The sequence below is a fragment of the Acanthisitta chloris genome, unplaced genomic scaffold (genome assembly GCF_000695815.1).
Source record: "Acanthisitta chloris isolate BGI_N310 unplaced genomic scaffold, ASM69581v1 scaffold10040, whole genome shotgun sequence".
NCBI lineage: Eukaryota > Metazoa > Chordata > Aves > Passeriformes > Acanthisittidae > Acanthisitta > Acanthisitta chloris.
In genome coordinates this window covers 1-19,837 of record NW_008649901.1, presented here as the reverse complement: position 1 = coordinate 19,837, position 19,837 = coordinate 1, and the positions used below count along the sequence as shown (strand labels likewise).

Sequence of the window (19,837 nt, the reverse complement as noted above, 5' to 3'; positions counted from 1 at the left end):
CCCACCTTGAAAACTTGCAGTTAAAGAGTTACTGTAGAAGAGGTATATAAAGCTTTTTTTTTTTCTTTTTTTTCCTAACACCACCAGTGATCACCAAGTACAAGACATGACACATTTATATGAACATTAACCTGCCACCACAAAAGAAGTTCCTTGTCTTTCCAAAACAGTCACTGGGCCCAGGGAGGTGCAGCAGCTGGCCTGCTGAGCCAAAAGCAGGAGCAGAGATCACCTTACTGCCCCAGGGCTGCCTGAACTCCTTCAGTGACACCTTTTCTCTTCTGAACAGACAGATCAGCGGTGCTAGACAGCTGAATGTTTTATTTTATTATTTCCTCTTTTTTTTTCCCCCCGAAGTGAAGACTTCTTTGTGATCAGGTTGAAGAAAGTAGCCCTGTTACAAAAAAAAAAAGGTCCTGAGAGTAAAACACAGAAGCCTGTTTTTTTCTTAGTGTTTGACTAGCTTTTCTTTTCTAAAGCAGAATAGAAGCTTTTCTCTGGAAGTGTTTCAATTTCCATATTCACATACTATTAACGGTGCGCAGTCAAGAGCAAGAGCACTAGAAATGCAAGTGGTCCCCAAACTGTAATGAAACAAACCATTGCAGAATGACGGTCTTTCTCTTTAGTCCCTTTAATCCTTCATCAAGCCTTGCTTTCTCAGCACCGAGTGCCACCTTTTCCCCCGCACCCCCCATTCTTCCTCTCTCTGTTGTTGTTGGTTTTTTTTTCTATTTGCTTTTCAGCATGACAGGCAGTGGCAGTTTCATTAATTAATACTTCTCCAGCCCTCGAATCCACTGCTGTTTTTCAAATGTATCAAATAGTCATTGTGAGCATCAGGGAGGTTTTTGTTACAGTGCTTAACTTCTTCATGCTGTCCAAACCACATAAAGTTTAATTTTTCCAGTGTCTCAAACTTCTCTTGATTAATATAGATGCCTTGTGCTGCCACAGTGCTTGCCAACTCCACTGTTTATTATAAAGGAAATAAGGAACCATGGGACTGATTAGTACGTCAATTTATATATATCTCGTGTAGCATCTTCATTTATTTTAAAATGATTAACAGCGCAGAGGCACCCCCCTCCTGGCAGAGTGCTGGTTTCAGTCTCGCGCAGCAGCTCCGGGTGAGGAGGAGATGGCTGGCAAAGGGGGCTGCTCTGCAGCCGCCGGGGTGCAGGGCAGCTGCGCGGGGGGCTGCCCCTCGGGGTGGGAGCCGCTGCCACGGGGGCTCCTCAGCCCAGGCTCTAGGTTCCCTTCCGGAGATGCAGTGTGTGGGTGACCTCCGCACCGCCGTGGTCTCTCCCCTGCAAGAAGGACAACAGAAGGAAAAGCTCATTCTTGCCTCTGCTCTCAGGCACAACCCTCCAGCAAGTCCTGCCGGCATTCGTTACCCTTTATTAGCATCGCGTACATTCATCTTGACCCACCACATGACAATTTTCTTGGGGTTTGTTTTTTAAGGCGTCTCCACCAAGACCAAAGTGTGTCAGGCCCATATGAAGTCCCCAATGGTCTAGAACAGCAAGTAATAGCATCTGATGGAGCAGCTTGGGAAAGGGTGAGAACAAGGAGGGAAAGAAGAGGCTTCCAAAAAGTAGAATTTTGTGCTAGCCAAAAGGGGTACATAACTAGATCAGCACTTTAAAAAGGCTGAAGTTTGAGGTCACAGAGGCAGCTAAATGAAGAATAACTGAATTCTTGTGCAGGTCTGTCAAATGGTAAGGCAGCTTTTTCTCCTCCCTTGTCATCTTCCTTTTATTTTCTTAGCCAATTTTCATGAATAATTACCACGTTGAAAAAACTAGCAGGGATATTCTAAAATCAAGTGAAATTAAAGATAACATCATGAATAAGTGGAAGCCTGCAGCTCCCAAGAAAAGCTTTAAAATGACATTTAGAACATCACTGTCGGAACAATGCAGTTTACAATCCTGATCCTAAAACAACATGGCAAGATTAATCTTACATAAATGCATTATCCTTAAGCTAAAGTCTTGATGAAGTGAAACAGACCATTTTAAATTAATGCAACATAAAATATGGCACCCATGTAAAATCCAAGCAAGTTTCAAGCTGTGCCTATGGCAGCCCTCGAAATAGCTAAAGAAAGCCCAGCTCTGGTTGACATAATGTATTAAGTGCATCTCTTTTGTTAATAGATTTAGAAAATTCCTAATTAAACCTGGCCTGAGATTCATGACATTTACCAGTCAAAGTTTGGTTTAAGTCGGAAAGATTTGCAACAAAATTAAAGAAAAAAAAAGCCGCTGTACAGACTGCAGTATATTTGAAATGTAGGAAACAGTAACTGAATGAGAGATGTGATAAAACTGCCTTAGTTGGATGCTGAATTTCCTGCAGTAAACTAAGAAAGATGCTTTACATTTTTGCGCGGCTGCATCATGCCTGAGAGACACAGCCACAATTCCAGGAGGAGGCATTCATCATTAAAACGTCTCGTATCGAACCGGCTCCACATACACGGGGGAGCTCAGCAGGGCTTCACTGGGGTAGGGGAGGAGGGATGGAGGGAGGGAGGGAGGGAGGGGAGGGGATGGCAGGCACCTTGCCCCAGTTTCCTTGGGTAAGAACTGAAAAAATGGGTGTAATTAGGGGCATTCTTCTGGGATGGATAGCCTGTGGGGTGCTGGGTGGTGAAGGCACACCCTGCATGTCATGGACCACACAGCACAGGCGACCTGTCAGAGGGCTAATCCATCCTCCCCCACCTATAAGGGCTTGGGTGGCTGGACTCCTCTGATGCACAGCTGTGCTCCCAGTTTCACCGGGAAACAGTACCTAGAATCATAGAACCATAGAATATCCTGAGTTGGAAGGGACCCACAAAGATCATGGAGTACAGCTCCTGCCTCTGCACAGGACACCTCAGTAATCCCACTGTGTGCCTGAGAGTGTTGTCCAAACCCACCAAGTGGCTAACCCCCTTGTATTCACACCAGCCTGAGGGGGCAGACAGATTTTGAAACAGTTGATACATAGTTGGATTGAATTCTTCCTGAAATGAAATGCTTACTCTTTTAAAAAGTAGGCTTTCTTCACTTTCAGCATTTTAAAGGTGAAAACCAGCAGATCTTACATGAACCCTATAGCTTCCATGCCAAGAGTTGCTTTCATAACAACTTCTCGAGCTTTTCACCAGTTAGCAGGAAAAAAATCGGTTTGTGTGCATGTTAATATACTGGAGACAGATTATTTCATGACATCGAAATAAATCACAATGATCAGTTTGGAGCACAGATACCACTCTGGTTTGCTGGCAAGGGGAAAGTGCTGGGACAAGAACTACAGCTGCTAATCCTGTCCCTAATGCTCATAAAGTAACGGACATACAGTACATGCATATTACTTAGATGCCAATACAGCAGCCTCCATGGTTCCTTGATTGTTTGCATTGTAATCTCCATATGTATGAACGAGACAAATTAGGTTGCCATTTATTTGTTCATTATCTATTATTTTGATTAATGGAATTCTTGTTCTCAGAATAACTATTTAAAAATAACATTTGCAATAATGAGGACTGAACTATTAATCATGATCTTTGGAATAAACTCTGCAAGGAACTGGGGCAAGACATTACATATGAACAAATGTCATAAATAGGATTTCTAACAGGCAGTGCTAAAATTTTGAATTCAAGAAAACCAAAACCAGACAAACTCACAAACCAATAGTTTAAATAACTTTTTAACCTGGGTTGGGTTTTTTTGCCTCTTCCCCAAAGCTGCTTTAGGACAAGCAGAGCTGTAGTGTTGCTGGACTGTAAGAACATTATAGGTAACAGATGTCCCCAGTTTTTTCCCCCAAGCCCCTTTACAAGACACATACACGCACATAGTGTTTTCTTGATGGTTCCTTCCGATCTGTCTATCCCTCAAATTCTGACTATGCACATTTATGCTATTTCAAGTATTGAACACTGTGAGAAGTATTTTAAAATACTTAGAGTGAAGAAAATTAAGGCTTATGAAATCACCTTAATGAAGGTGCTTTACCCATCACACAGGACCTACTGCATACCTCTCTTTTCAGTGAATGAGGCTCCAGAACTGTGGTGTACACAGCTGTTTCACAGAAAAGCACCATCCCCTTCTGGCACGGGGAGAGCTTCAGCCAGAGATATTCGTGATGCCAACAGTTTTGGTTTGGCTTTTTTTTTTTTCCCTGGGCTGTAGCTTCTAATTGATTTTCTGTGAATAAAAGGGTGTTTTTCCAGAGAGGACAAAGGTTGGAGATTGGGGGGCTTTGCTTGTTTCACTCACACAGAAGACAGAAAACTTGCTGTCTCTGGCTCCAGTGCTGCAAATATGCTTCATGTATATATAAACTCTCAATTAGACAGAACTCTTCCTCATTGCTAACCAGTAAATCCTGCCTTTTGAACACCCCATTATTTGTCCCTCAGCATTTTTAGAGCATATTGTTTGACACTGATAGAGAATAAACTATATTCCTATAGTGGGCCAAGTTTTTATACGGTTTAAAAAACGCAGGAGCAGAAGTTAAACACAAGGCATACGTATTAGAAACTGCTACCACTGCTGTCACCATTTTGCAAAAGCAGGCTCGAGACTGACTCCTGTGCCACTGGGAATTGGGCTTCTGGCTGCAATGCTGCAGCATCAGGCAGTGTCTCTGAAATGACCCCATGCTTTAGGAGAGCTTTGCTTTGAGACATGTGCGGTTGCAGGGCCCCTTCTGAAGGGGAGCCAGCTTTTGTCTTGCCATGTATATGCAATTGGAGTGTGCTCCCCGAATCCATGCCTACTAAATCATGTCTTAGGATGCTGCTTAGTGTATTCCAAATTAAGATACATATTCATTGTGGATAAGCAAGCTTAATTATGTATATATTGGGATATTTAGCATTTATAAAAATATCCAGAATATTCAATATGTTTAATATGGCAGCATTTCAAGAGAATCCACATGACTTTGCACAGATTGTATTGACTTGGGGTATGTAATGAGAATTTTTTGTCCTTTATATAAAGAAGAGCAGGAAACATTCCAGAGTTCATGGGAAATTCATTTTATGTAAAAATGTAGGGTTTTTTTTTTTTTTTTAAAGCGTTCAGGTAGAAGTAAGAAACCACGGTAAATAATGCTATGAAGTAAATGAACATCTTACTTCCTACGTTTTATTTATATTTCCCGGCTGCTGATAACAAAGCATGAAACACAGCCCAGTGCTAATAATTTCAAAACTGGGTATGATCTTTTTTACACACCCCTATAGGTGACCTCCTTCTCAGTGGTGCTGAACACCTGCGTCTCCTGTCGGTGGTTCACTACCATAAAGTAAGGTTTTTATTTAGACACCTAAATATAGATTTAGCTGGCTCATTTTTGAAAAAGCCTGGCTGCAGACCCTATTTTTAACATGAGGAATTAGAATTATTCTGTGATAAAACTGCTATATAATGTAGCACTGTTGTAAGCTACCATGCTGGGGGATTTTAAAAGCCCTACCTAACATTTTTTCATAAAGAAAACCTTTAGAGATGATCTTTCGGTTGACTACAAAAGGGAATGGGGGAACCGTGAAATACTAATGTTAATATTTTTACTCTTTAGCAGACTACTCAGGGGAAGATATTTTACCTGTGAGGAGGAAACATTATGTAAAGTGAATCATTTCCACTTGACATTAAAAAAACCCTTTTCCTTCTCAAGCTACAGTACATGGTAACTATTGTTTCTTGCTCGGAGCATGTGCATGGCACTTCTGTAACTTGAACTGACTTTACACCATAAACTCTCATGAATAGATCTGTCCCCAATTAAGAAATGAAATGGAGACACAGAGTGACAATGTTTAAAGTGGGAAATTGTAATGTTAACGGAATGCTGCAGGCACCGTTCTCAGTGCGAGCTCATTTCTGTGCTTCTAAAGGCCCCTACAGCTGCAGGTAGAAATGAGAGTATTCCCTCTGTAACGCCCAGGGACTGTGCAGGTGGAGTCTTCTGGGGGAGCACGATGCCTGCTCACGATGAGAACAAGCAAAACGGCAGACAACTGAATAATCCTACCCGACACAGACGCTGACAAACTGAGACAAAGGCTGATACTGAGGAGCAAACAAGACAAAAGAAAGGGAACTATCTCCTGGAGAAGAGATCACACCGCAGCTTCTGTGGGAGAAATACTGACTGGCAAGAGATGAAGCGATTCATGAAGCGAACCCCTACTCAGTATTCTGCTGTATTGAGAGATGCTGTAATTTAATCAAATGCTCTGAAGACAGATTGACACACTCTGAGACTGCAAGAGCAAGCTACACTTGCTGTGGAAGAAGTTAGTCAATAAATTCTGGCATGACAGTAGTTTACAAAGACAAGATTGTGAGTAAATTTATTGTGCAGTAATATAACCCGAATTGTGAAGAGTCCAGATGTGGTCCGAGCTGCCACATTTCTTTTTGGATAGATATGGCCATTTCAGAATTTTCTGGAAATGTATTTCAAACTTTGACCTTACATTGTCTTCTGGAAGAAAAAAGCCCAGACACCTTCAGAATGAGAAAAAACCGTGAGCATGAAAAGATAGAACAGCATTTTAAAAGACATTTATGTTTACTAAATGTACATTACTAAACTGATGAGAACCAAACACTAGCTGAGCTAGTAGGCAGAGCTGTACTGCTATACTCACTGTGTCACTCTCTGTCATTGACTCCATTACTGAAAGATGCGTCCTTGCACAATTTTATTAAGTAAGCGTCATAAGGACAGCACTACAGGATAACTTTGCTGTCACCGTCCAACAAAACCAAAGCAAACATTGCCCACAACAACAACTACTTAAGTGCTATGCAAAATTGAAAACTTTATGAGAATTGTTGGCCATCCCTATGGCTTGATGTCAACTCAGATGCTCCTGTGGCAGAGACTGGGCTCCTCACATAGCCTTTGGGCCAGAAAGATGCAAGTGCAACAGAGAAGGTGCTAAGAGTCTCCATGAAGCACTCAGCATATGAACTAGGAGTTGTGGTGATGCCTGCTGAGGATGTTTACTGAGCAAGTAGAAGCCAACTCCTAAACTTCATCAAGGTGGGACTAGCATAGAGATGTGTTTTCTAAGCATGGCTGAAACCATTTGCAATAGTTTAGTAAGAGACAGGAGGTGCTGTAGTGAAAATTAAACTAAAAATGTGGATTAAAGGAAAAGCAAGCGATGCTGGAGGCAATTTCACAATGAAAGAAAACTGCCCATGAGAATGCATGCCCTGAAACCCACCTGCCAGATGGAGTGGGAAGGTCCAGGTTATGACACTAGTCTCCACAGATGTAAGACACGTGAAACAAATTCAGTTTCATGGTTTTCCTACGTAACAACTTTGTCATATATAATTCAGAGCATTAAGAAGTGTTTGTTAAGACAGGAAACCATACACTAGATACAGAAGAGCACGCCAACACACAGTCCACAGGAACTGGTGGATGAGTGCCTTTCAAGGCCAGATACTGGGTATCAGGGCACAAACATTCTTCAGAAAAATACAGACCATTGTCTTGTTGCAGCTGAAAATGTGTTAGTTGTAAAAGAAACTTTTTAGGAATTCTTTATGCGCTATCTCACTATTACATGTCACAGCACATTACAGAGTTACCTATCCCACCCAGTCCCCAGTAAGCCAGTAACATGTTTATTTAAACACTAACTACCTGCTTAACAATTAACAGACTCTCTACATAACAGACTCTGATAAAATGCTTTAAAAATTTAAGAGCTAAAAATTAAGCAATACCATTATTATTTATACATGTTATAGAACAGCCAGTGCTGTAGTGATGAGTATCACTGTTCAACTTTTTCCCAGCTACCACATTAAAATCTAAACATCCAATTAATTGTAAAACATACTTGTTTTGGGGCATCTGCGGAGGTGGTGTGAACTTCAGTACCTCGGAGTCCATTAGACTCAAATACCACTGTGGGAACAAGGGGGCTTGTTAACAGATGAACATTCAAGCTTCGTTAGTGTGTGTACATTATTTGAGACCATTACAGATTAACCACGTTCACAAAAAGACACCAGCTACTAGCCTGTGGCCGGAAAATACCAATTTACCGTAACACTTACTGTAAGAGAGTGTGCTAATGGCAGCCTAGGGCCACTGCCCTTTTTAATTCAGACTTCGGCGCTGAAGAAAGCAATCACTGACAACATTAATTATCAGCATATGTGTAAAGGGACCCTCTTCTTGCATTACTTACCATTTGGCTTCTGTCATTTTGCATCAGACTGGCTTATGTATGCATCATTCACACTTTTGAGGAGGAACCCGCTAGTCTCACTATCTCAGGCAATGCTCAGGAGGTCTCACGACACCGGTGGCTTTAGCCTCTTCCAGCCTCAACCACAGACCGTGGCAGGTTAAAAATGGCTGGTAGGGATATCCCATTTTAGGGCTGACCGGTCTGGGGAAAAATCTCGTTTCCTACAAAAATGTTCCTGTCAACAGCAACGATGAGGCAAAACAAAGCCTTATGTTGTGCTGAAAGGGGTACTTTGATTTCAATTTGTGCTGGTGGCAACAGAATTCATTAGCATATTCATTTCTGAGTACTCTACTCTCTAATTAAAATAAAACATTTGCAAACAGACTTATCTTAAATGCATTGCAATTTTATGGAGTTCGGGCGGGGATCAGGTAAGCAATATCTGGAGAACAAGAGCAATAGTCATAAAAATAAAAAAACCTGTCTATTAGATTTAGGTACTGGAATTACTTAGGTTAACATGGTACGTGAAATGTAATTCTTGGCATTTTGTTAGCTGAGCCTGAAAGCAGGCAAGTGGGAAACGGAGAAAGCAAGAGCGAGTGTGAAAAGGTACCTGTGTGGGACCTCTGATGAGTCCTGAGGTGACTGGGTTGGGTAAAGCATTTTCCACATTCTCTGCAGACACAGTCTCCTTGGCGTGTTTGTGTCCTGAGCATCCCTGTAGTCAGGAGAGAGGGAGGGAGGCAGGGAGAGAGGAAAGTTGAGAAGAAAACATTATGCCAGAAGAAAACATCATTAGTATGTCTAATGTGTCATTATGTGAGGCTACCTTCAGGCCCTGGATGACAACTGTCAGCCTTCATCTAGGCACTGGCTGACAGGCCAGGCACACACAGGACTGCAAGAATGCATAAATTACATTGAATTAAAAAATGCTCCCCATGATGTGCCCGCACCAGGACTGGCATGTCAGGTGTGCGCTTTTCAGAGCAGCTGGATCCACTTCTCAGCCATCACCCAGCTTTGTCAAGCAGTACATCAGGCAAATCAAAGTGACTCCAGCGTGGCGGAGACAAGTCATATGGATAATAGGAAGTGAGTAGGACCAGAGCCCGACTGTCCCCCCCAGGCGGCAATACCTCAGAGACAAATGCAGAGCGAGCGGAGCCATCGCAGACTGATCAAACCTTTCGCCCCTGCCTACCTGCCTGCCGGTGCTGCTTTGACCCTGGACCTCTGAGGCACAGACGAAAGACATCTGTGAATGAAAGTGTCATTCCGGACATTTTGAGCTGGTAGCAGCACAGCAGCCTTCCCCCAGCCCTGGGTAAACATGTTTTCTAGGCCATTAGCATTTGTAGAAAACCGCTCAAACCTCTCCTTTTTCTCCAAAGGTCAGTTTACAGCATCTGACTTAAAGGGCTGGTCTTTGTCTTTTTGCTGCTGATCAAAAAAGACACATTTGACTTTTATTGGGCTTTTTTATTATTAAGAAAAAAAAATTATGTTTGAACATCATTTTCTATTTTGGTAAAACGCCCTCTTCGGAAGGAAAGAGTTGATGCTTCCATTTGCCACTGGAATACTTTGGCTTTTAAACAAATTCTGAGAGGGCTGTCAACAGAACTGACATTTCAGCTCTTCATTCATTTCCCCTCACCCTTATAGCACTTAAAAAGAATAAAATTGTGAACAAAAAAGAGGCAACAAAAAACCCTCCACACAACTGAAAATTCAACTGCAGGATGCCAGAGGACTCATCCAAAATATGTATGCTGCACCTGAAAATGAATGGAAAACAAGACAGCTACCACTTACTCTGCTGGTGTGGCACCAAGTGTCCTACAACAGTTTTCACCAGAACATATGGGGGAAACGAACGCCTAACTTCAAAAAAAAAAAACCCCGAACGCCTCACTCACAAATTGTTTTCTCTTTTTATAACAGCACCTCCTGCAGATGGCAGCACAGTCTGTATAATGCATTTGAGCACACTCGCTCCCAAGAATTAAGTTTGTGGTAGTCAAACAAAAGACTGTGGGTTTGGGGCAAATCCAGATCACATATACCCATACACACAGACACAAAAAAAAAAAAATCTCAAAAAATAACAATAATAATGAAAAAAATCATACAGATGCCAATGAGATCCTTAGTGTACTATAATGGATTTGCCTTGTAAAGCAGTCAAGATTCAAGCAGGTTTTCTGATATGTTATTAGCATTTCTCCTCACTGGCCAGAACTGCAGCTGCAAACTTGAAAGCAAAGCTGAAGGATGTGTGTTGTGGAATCTGTCACGGTCAGACTGCCATGCTGACTGCTGGACAGGCAGAGCAGGGCTCTCCCACTGGCAGAGCAGTTCCTGTGAAGCTCAGGAGAGCTGAGTTCCTCGGGCCATGATTCTGACACCTCCGGAATGACATTTACTCCCTCTATAACCCACGTCTCCCTCTGTGGAAGGCAAATACGCTTCTCTCAGCAGCCATTACAGGCCTGATCCAACAGCCTTCATGAAGCATCCACGGATGGATGCTCCCACCCAAGTAGTGCACAAGGGAAGGTTGAGGATGCTGCTGTAAGCCAGCATATCCTGTATAAATGCCAAACATGAGTGGGTTCAGACTTTCATCTAACCACTCCCTAGCACTGACTTTATGGTATTTATACAAAGCAGGTGTTAAAAATGGATTGATTCCAGGTACCTTTTCCATTGCTGCATTTCCTAAGTAGCATCATAAGACTTTTGATAGTTCAGAGCTTTAAGCCATGGGCACTCTTGCCACAACAAAAATACCCCCATGAGTCAGCACTCACATTATCCTATAACGTGAACAAAAGAGGGTAGATGACTTCAGGCGTTAGCAAACTAAGGTAAACGAACATGACTATCTGAATGGGAGTTCCTGTGAAATCGATGCTCAAAGCTGGTCTCAAAGGAGCCCCAGAGAAACGAGTGCATCTGCTGTCACGACCCATCCTTTCCTAATATGGTGATTCAAGTAAATGTCATGAATAAAATAAATACCCACTATTAAACAGAACAGTAAGAGTCTCTCTACAAGAATTTAGGAAGACTGGGAAGTGAGAAATGAACCTAGCCTAAGCATAGCAAGCTTTGTGTTTGCAGCTGTATCACAATAGCACATAACAACAACTCTCTTCCAAGGGCACACTGGAATAAACACCAAAGTAAGAGAAAGGATCCCAGGAATAAATGTAGTCACTCTAAAGGAAGCTGAACACTGAACACTGTACACTAAAATATTCTAGTGTGATCCAAGATGACATCATAAACCAAAAACCAAGTGAAGTCTATTGAGAATATTCAATTGAGGTAAAAAACATGACAAATAGGATACCTAAGTTGGATTTTTGGTTGCCTTTTACGTCATGATTGCCATATTCACACTGTGATATTAAGACTAAATTGTATGATGCATACTGACTCAGAGGGCTCAGCCTATCTAGGGCTATATGTTATTTCAGACAAAGTTCAATTACCCTCCTCTATGTGCAGTTGGTAGGATCTCGTTCCTGTTGCCTGAAGCAGCTTTTTATTTGAGTGCTATGAAAAACAGCCATCATGCCAATTGGTTTGTAGAAACATCAACAACCTGGAAGTTGTATATAAAATGAAGACAAGCTGCATTAAAAAAAAAAAAGGTTTCAAATTCTGAAAACCTGATTGCTGTAAAACATTTGGAATGAACGAAGAGGTTTCAAAGCAGAGACGGGCACTAAATAACTTCCAGTTAAAGTGTCTCTGGAAATCACTGCCCAGAAAAAACATTTTGGCAATAAAATCCCTCTTTTAAAAAGCAGGTAAATAGAGACCTCTCTGGAAACTCTGCCCCTATTTTACTTTGTTCCAACAGTCACCATGAATTTTCTGGCACTGGCATTCACTAAGTCGGCTTCTAGTTCCTAGCTTTACTGGTTTTTCCCATCACTCTTAACAGGGCTGGCAGCTCACTGCATCAGTAAGATTTCTCTGAGCAGGTTCACACATTGTAGTATTACATAGCATCAAGGAGGGCACCCACAGAAAGGTACCCCAAGTTGGTGGTGGAACAATTAACTGGTATTTAGAGTAGAAAGTGGGCAGGGAGAAACTTCAGACAGCATTCCTAGGCACTGGGATAGCAAAAGTAAAGTTGGCTGAAGTAAAAGAAGAGGAACACCAACCCTGCAGGTTTAGAAACTGAGCATGTCCTCCTCTGCTTCCTTAATGAAATCCAGGAGCCTGATGCTAGTTACAATCATCACACAGCCCCTAACCACCTGTGAAATGATCTGCCCAATAAATAACAGTTGGCCCCTACACAGCCCTACTTTTTAAAATGACTGAATAGCTGAAAGGTGCACCTCATGGACTGGCAATGGAGTGGCTGAAAGGTACACCTCATGTACTATTTCAGACATGTTTTGCATTCCTGTCTTCTCCAAAAGGCCCTTCCACCAAGACCTGACTAATCACTATTGCTTCATCCTTGCCTCGGAGCTGCCAGAGTGGGCAACTAGCACACACCTTCTGGGTACTAGACCATAGCTGTCTTAACACTACCAGCTTCCAAATATCCTGGATTTTGTACCACTTGCAAAATGGGGTCACAAGCTCCATTTCACACATGCTTTTGCCAAAACAGAGAGCGTATGTCTGGTGAGGTCTGGAGCATGTGCTCTTTTCATGTGGAGTTTACTTGCACAACTTCTACAAAGAGAAGTAGTATATAAAAATGGGATGATTAACAAATGGTGAGAGGTGAGATGTGGCTCCCATTCTCCTCCCCTATACACACCCCCACCCACCCCCACCCCTCATGTGTAATCTATCAGTGTGATTTTCGGTTTCCATCGAGACAAACTAATTCTGGCAGATCATCAGAAGATTATGGCTTCAAATACAAATACCTTTTTTTTCACATGGAAGTTGAACTTATTTAGTCCCTGAACTTTTAAACTGGCTACTTGCCCAACTGACTTTTCTGCTTATGTGATCAGCAGGCACAGGTATTCAGCCCTACCTCTTTGAAAATATAAACAAACAAACAGATCAAAAGACTCAGTCGAAAAATAAGGTAGCAGCCTTTGATATGGACAAGGAAGATCTTAAGACTTTTGTCAAGGAAGACAAAGGACACTGACAAGTGATTATCCCTCTCTGCTGCTGGAAGACTTGTTTGCAGACGAAATTGAACAAAATCTCCAAAATAACATCACAGATAAGCCCCAGAGGATGTTTATTTTGCCTGAAGCAAAAAGATGATGATGTGTGCCAGCACCAGCATATCAGGGGGATCTTCCTGTGACAGCACATCTGTGTAACTTTAGCCTGCTTGAAGCAAGAGGACAAAAGAACAGCAGTACTCCAAGTGGAACCAGATACATTTAACCTGCAACAGAAATGTCACACAGTGCACGAGGGGGGATGCTGCAATGTTAAGAGAGCAGTAAACAAACCTATTCAAGCCTATCCAGAAATGATAAAAACAACATACTTGTAATCCCAACTGTTAAAGGCAGAGAAGGAAAAAACTGGGAAACAGCATGTCATGGCTCTGAACAAAGCAGGAACAAGCAAGCTATGTCCTCAGCTGTGGAAGAGCTGCTGAAAATCTTACCTGTGTGATCCAGGACAGGGCTGTTGGCACCACAGGTTTGGTACAATGAAGCAAGGTCCTTTGGAATGTATGTTTTAAAGATATTTAAGATGTCCAAGTGTTTTTCATGCCCATCTGATCCCAGATCCTGTTTGCTGGAGTGTAAAGCTGGAGAAACTCCCACGGCACTAGGTTGGGGCTGCAGCACTGGACTTGCTCGTGCTACTGCTGTACAGTTTGCCAATGTCCTCATCTCATTCCCAGACTTCATGTGAGACTCCCTCTGAGGCACCGACGGCTCTTCGTGTTTAGCGTACTGCTCACTTTTACACAGAGGATGATACTGCAGGGGTGGGTTGTATTTGGCCTTCATGGAGTCAGATGCACAGTGCTTACCTGGAGGGGCAAAGCTAGTACTTCCTTGGGGGACCACATACTTCTCTACTTGCTTACTATTGGTGGGCTGTGAGCTAGGCCTGGATATGACCGTCTGAGTAGGTGTTACGCTTCTGCTATAGGTTCCCATTTGCGTAAGTTTGGAATTTGCTTCGTATTTACTTTTTTGTTGTGCTGCTATGCTGTACTGCTCCTGGGAATGGTTTAACTTGGGCTGTCTGTACCCATCCAGACCTGATACACGTGGACCACAGTGGCTGAAGGCATGACTGTCCTTTGATTGATGCGTACTCCCGGACTTCGCAGTCATCCCAACAGAAAGAGAGTTGTTTTTGGACCCTGGCAATGCACTTGGCACTTGAGTGCGTGTAAATCTGGCAATGGGCAAAGGCTGGCACTCCTTACCACCGAGAACAGGAGGGGGGCCAGTACGCCCACTCCTTGCCAGAAAGACCAGGTTGTTTTTAATACTCTTGAATCCGTTCTGTTGAACCCAAGGGGGTACCATCGAGTTACAGCTGATTTTGTGCAAAATTCTTTTGTGCATCCACAGGACTTCAGGGTAGTAGGTCTTGTGACTGCAGAAAGGACATGGGTAGACAATTAAAGCAGCCTGCAAGGATGTATTTAGATATTTATTGCATGAATTATCCCTTGTTGATTTATCACTCAAATCGAGTGGAGCTACCTCTAGATCTTCAGCACCTTTTTCTATCAGAGGATGCTCCCTGTGCAAGTCTAGAAAATTTTCTCTAACACGACTAGCCTGCACTTCAAGTGATGTTTTCAAGTCCATGACCATGTTTGAACATGCCTGGCCCACACCTGAAGCAATGCTAGCAATGTGACTGGAGCAAAGAAGCCCTTGGCTGTGATGGAATGCTGGCATCTTTATGTCTGCAGAACCTTTCAGATCCTGGTATTTCGAAAAGGGTTCCTTGATGACGCTCTCCAGTGGTGGCACCAAGGCAGGAATCTCTGGTTTAGATTCCCTGGCTTCATTTTCTCTGGCGTTGTGGCTTCCCAGCTTTGGGACTTCATCCAACTGAGATGTTATCATTGGGGTTTCCTCTTCAGGAAAGTTGCAGTGGTATGGCTTTTCATCTGAATGGGACAAACAAAAAAAAACACTGTCATTTTATGCAGAAAGGAGCCCAAAAGACAGAGCAGAATTCAAGATTAGACTAAGATAGCAGGAGAAAAAGGAAACTTTGGTATTAGGATCGTAATGACATGCTACAGACTAAATGTACTGTTTAAACAAGAAAATCTTTAAATAAGACACAACAGTTCAATTTAGTTTTAAAGATGACTGTGGAGCCTGGATAAACTCTCTAATGCTGCATGTTCATGACATTTTGAAGAAAAAACAATTCGATAACATACCCATGTTAAAATTCTGGGACTGCAAGAAAAATAAACAAATCTGCAACCATTTAATGCTTTAACAAAAGCAAAGATAACAGAGTCAGATAAGACTGACCTAGTTAAAGGTCTGTCAGCACTTCCACTACAAGCCCCTATTTTCAAAGGGTTTATAACTCAGCAATAAAAATGGGCTCCACGTGGAAACCAAGCATATAGACAGGTAAAGCATACAGAATAAAGTGCTCACTTAAGAGGAACTTTTGCAGTAGCCAAGTATAAAAGATGGAGTTATGGAGGATGTAAATTTTGAATTTTCCATCCTTTACTTTAAAGCATATGCTTTTTCCTTTTTATTTTTTTGGGTTACATGTCTATGAGTCAAACTTCAGAAAAAATTTTAGGACTGCTCCATCTACTGAAAGGTAAGGAATTGAACATTTCAGCCATTTAGACTACAGAATCCAAAACAGACTTTTGATTCTTCTCATTTTCTTCTTCACTGTTCAGCTCTCCAGAGTATATTTATCTACCTAACACAAGTCCTGGAAAAGGAACATACTGGGCAGTAATTAAAACTGTTTAGGGTAAAAGAGAAGAGTATGAGTTGTTTTGCTGGGAGCATGGCTACCTCTGCCCGCTCTCCTGATGCTGATCTCTCAGAGCTGCTGATGAAGCCACTGAATCCCTCCAAATCAGTTCACAAATCAATTCCACAGAGATTTTCATCACAGCAGTAATGCTTACTGCACTGAATCCATTTAACATGTAACTGAATTGAATCATCTGAAACTCTTTCAGTTTCAATTAACATGCAGTTAATGAGCCACTGCCAGGCAAGTGTAAGGAGACCATGCTCCATCTAAAACGTCACCAGTCCAAAGTGATCGCTGTATCCATAGGAGGGATGAGAATGGGAAAGGAGTGAACTGCTCTAGAGCTGCATATCCTCTCGCATCAACTCCTAAAAGGCAGCACTTCAGAAAATCAAGCGCCATTCGTTAGCGCAGTGCAGTGCCACGGGCATTATTCTGCATGGCACAATGGAAGAAGCATGTCGTTGGCTGGACTTGCTCTGCAAATGAAGTCTACTCAGCCTCACCTTCAATTCAAGCAAAAAAAAAATCTGAAGCTTTTGTTTAATTCGAGGTAATTAGGTTAAAAATAACCCATAAGTTTGCAGCCTCGCAGGGCTGACTGCTCACTCTGCTAAGATCATTTTCCTTTTACATTCTCTGAGGGAGTATACTGGGGGGGGGACACCCCACAACCCAGAAACTTGTTTTTCCTTTGTTGCAGGAGACAAGGTTTTGGGAAAGCACATGCCCAGCACTACTAGCCGAATTTACAGTTTGAAACAAAGACACTGCACGCAGTGGTGAAATCTGACACAGCACATCTGTCTTGTTTTCAAAGCATATCTGTCAAAGCCCAAAATACTTGTGCTCTTAAATATTATTTTAAGGCTTCCCTTTATGATTACAAGGAGTGGCTCCTTTGATCAGCATAGTAAATAATAACGCAAAGTGAAAACAAATCCTTCAATCATAGCTGCACTTGGTGGAGAGTGAACCGACCTGTTGGCTACGCTGAGCAGAGCAGGCAGAGGAGTGAGGACAGGGACCACTGCCAGCCCTGTTCCAGGGACTGCAGAGCCAGGAGGCTCCAGCCACACTGTGGTCCACCTGTGCAGCCGTGATGAAGGGTGTGCATTGGCAGACACCTGCGGCACCCAGGTTGCTCTGCGTATCTCAGACACTCCTTGACAGTTTCTGATTTGGTCAAAATCTACGTAGCACGGGGTCTCAGCAAAGGGGACAAAGTCAAACAAACTGTGAGAGGAGGCACTGGTTAGGTCTGGAGTTGCTCATTAGGTCTGGACTACTCAGTTTAGGTCTGTACTTGGGGAGGGGAGGAAGAGGAGAAAGCAGAGAGACAGACCACAGTTCCGTGCACCCCAATAAAGCCTGGGACTTCAAACCTTGAAGTGGCTACAGTCCTTTTAGCCTTATTTCTTTAGTGCAGCCACCAAAGAAAAAGGGATTTTCCAGGTGGAAAATGTAGCACACAGCAAGAAAACGATGAAGGCATTTCTGAGGTATATCTAGGCCTGCAGTTGCCACAATGCTGAAGGCATATACTGTCAGTACATTATATGAAAATTTGTAAGATTATTACAAAACATAGCTTCCAACATCTCTTCATAGCATCTTGCTAGATTCAATTCCTCTGATGCCTCACACAAACAGTACTTAACATATTAGGAATAATTTTAAAAGCTTAGATCAGGAGCCCCAATAGCAGTATTTGTGCAAATTGCTTAAGCTGAACTTCATGCAAAAAAACCCACCTGAAACCAAAACCACACTCTTACCCTCCTCCCCAAGATTTGGACAGAAACAATTTTCATCTGTAGGCCAAGTCAGATTTCTTCATCAGTGCAAAGCACAGCCTATGCTTTTCCCTAGCCCCATCCTGCTCTTCATCAGGGACCTAACACTACAGATATCAACACCTAGGCTGCCACATGCCATGCTTCCCACCATGGCAGGTGGGGTCCAGGGTGGGCAGTGAGCAGGTAGCAATAGACTGGAGGATGGGAGGATGAAGGTAAAAGCAAGAGCAGACAGTATGCAATCCAACAAATAAGTCAACCCTTTTTAGAGAAACAGACTAAATTGATTTCTGCCTGTTCCCAGCTGAAAAGGGGTACTAACAATCTTTTTAAATCACTGATATAAAATATTGTTCTAACCAGTGCAGTGCAGGCAGTGTCACTAGAAACTTTCAAGATTTTATTATGGCCAGGTCAAAGCAAAAATCCATGAATGAGATGCCTTCTGCTTGATTTCCAGGGTCTATAACTCACACATTTCCCATTGAAAGAGTTCTTGGTTAAGCATGCTCTCACTTTTTATCCTATAGCCCCTGCCATCTCCTCATGTTTGTCTCAATTCCTTTGTTTCTTACCCAAAACAGCTATATGTTGTACTTAAGAGAAATAAAGTTCCTTTTACCACAACCCTGAAGTGTTACAGCTTTTCTGTGTCACAGATACAGCTAAAACAGAGGAATATTCCAGGGAACCCAGCTAGGAGGTGGTTGCTGATGCCATCCCATGTCTTTAGTTTGGTCATAGCTTCAAATATCAACACCATCACAGGCCATGGGAGAGCAAAGCAGGACAGTGCAAAACACTTAACCATATGGAAACCATGGCCTAGAAACACAGGAATATTCAGGGATTTGAACAGTTCTTCATAAATATACCCAACTGCCATCACTGAGTTACTTACCTTACACAGGGAGATAGAAGTGACTCCCCTTCTCCCCCCACACACAATATCCCTCCTTCCTCTTTCTCCCCCTCAAATGCATAAACTCCACTTGTTTTGTTCCCAGCACTGTTTCTCCACAAAACTGAATTTCAGAATGGGCTGCACAGCTGTTTTAATTCACGAGGCTTCCAATAAAGTAAACCAGGCTACAAGCCTGAGGACAATGAAACCGTGATTTCTATTCAGACGAGCAGAACTGGCTAGAAATTGGCCCCTTTTCTGGCTAGTGTTACAGCACTAGGAATCTAAGGAAAAGGAGCAGATGTGATGTGTTTGATTTTTAGTAAGCATTTGATAGCGATTTGCACTTTGAGATGAATGCTGTGGCTTGATTTGAAAACTGGCTGCAAATAAATCATGATAAAAGCGAAGGATAACACTGGAAGAAGGTGCAATATTGCAAAGACCTGTATTAGGTTCTATTTCACTTGATATTTTCTTTAATGAACCAGAAGAGACTCTAGACAGCATGCTAACTTAAATCTCCAGGAAATATCACATTTGGAGGAGCTGCAAAAATAACGGGGACAAGGAAATAATGCACAGGGACTCAGAGAGAATAGAAATGCAGTCTGAGAATAATCAAATGAGATTCATTCTGGGGAAAAAAAAGCAGACTAAGACAAATGAAGGGAAACGATCCAAAAACACCCATGCAGTGGGAGGGCAAAAATTATGAAGCGGTAGTGTTGAAAATAACAGATGTTACAATAGATGGCAAGTTAAATATGAGTGTACTAGATGAAGTTTTTCAGCTTAGCTTTCACAAATAAAAGTATGCATTATGAAAACAAAAATAAAACTACCCCTCTGAAGAAGACACATGATGGCCATGCTGGTCGAATTATTTTATATATACATAAATACATACAAATATAT

The 19,837-nt window shown here is 42.3% G+C and overlaps 1 protein-coding gene across 1 annotated transcript; it reads right to left on the bottom strand.

Moving 5' to 3' along the window:
- Positions 1–1,250: 1,250 nt before the first annotated feature.
- LOC103804169 (zinc finger protein 516-like) lies at positions 1,251–15,359 on the bottom strand (the record flags this gene model as incomplete). The annotated part of the gene is made up of 4 exons (XM_009076801.1): positions 1,251–1,310; positions 7,895–7,962; positions 8,871–8,975; positions 13,881–15,359. Coding segments are annotated over 4 exons (1,712 nt in total), but the record flags the coding sequence as incomplete, so codon positions are not given.
- Positions 15,360–19,837: the final 4,478 nt, after the last annotated feature.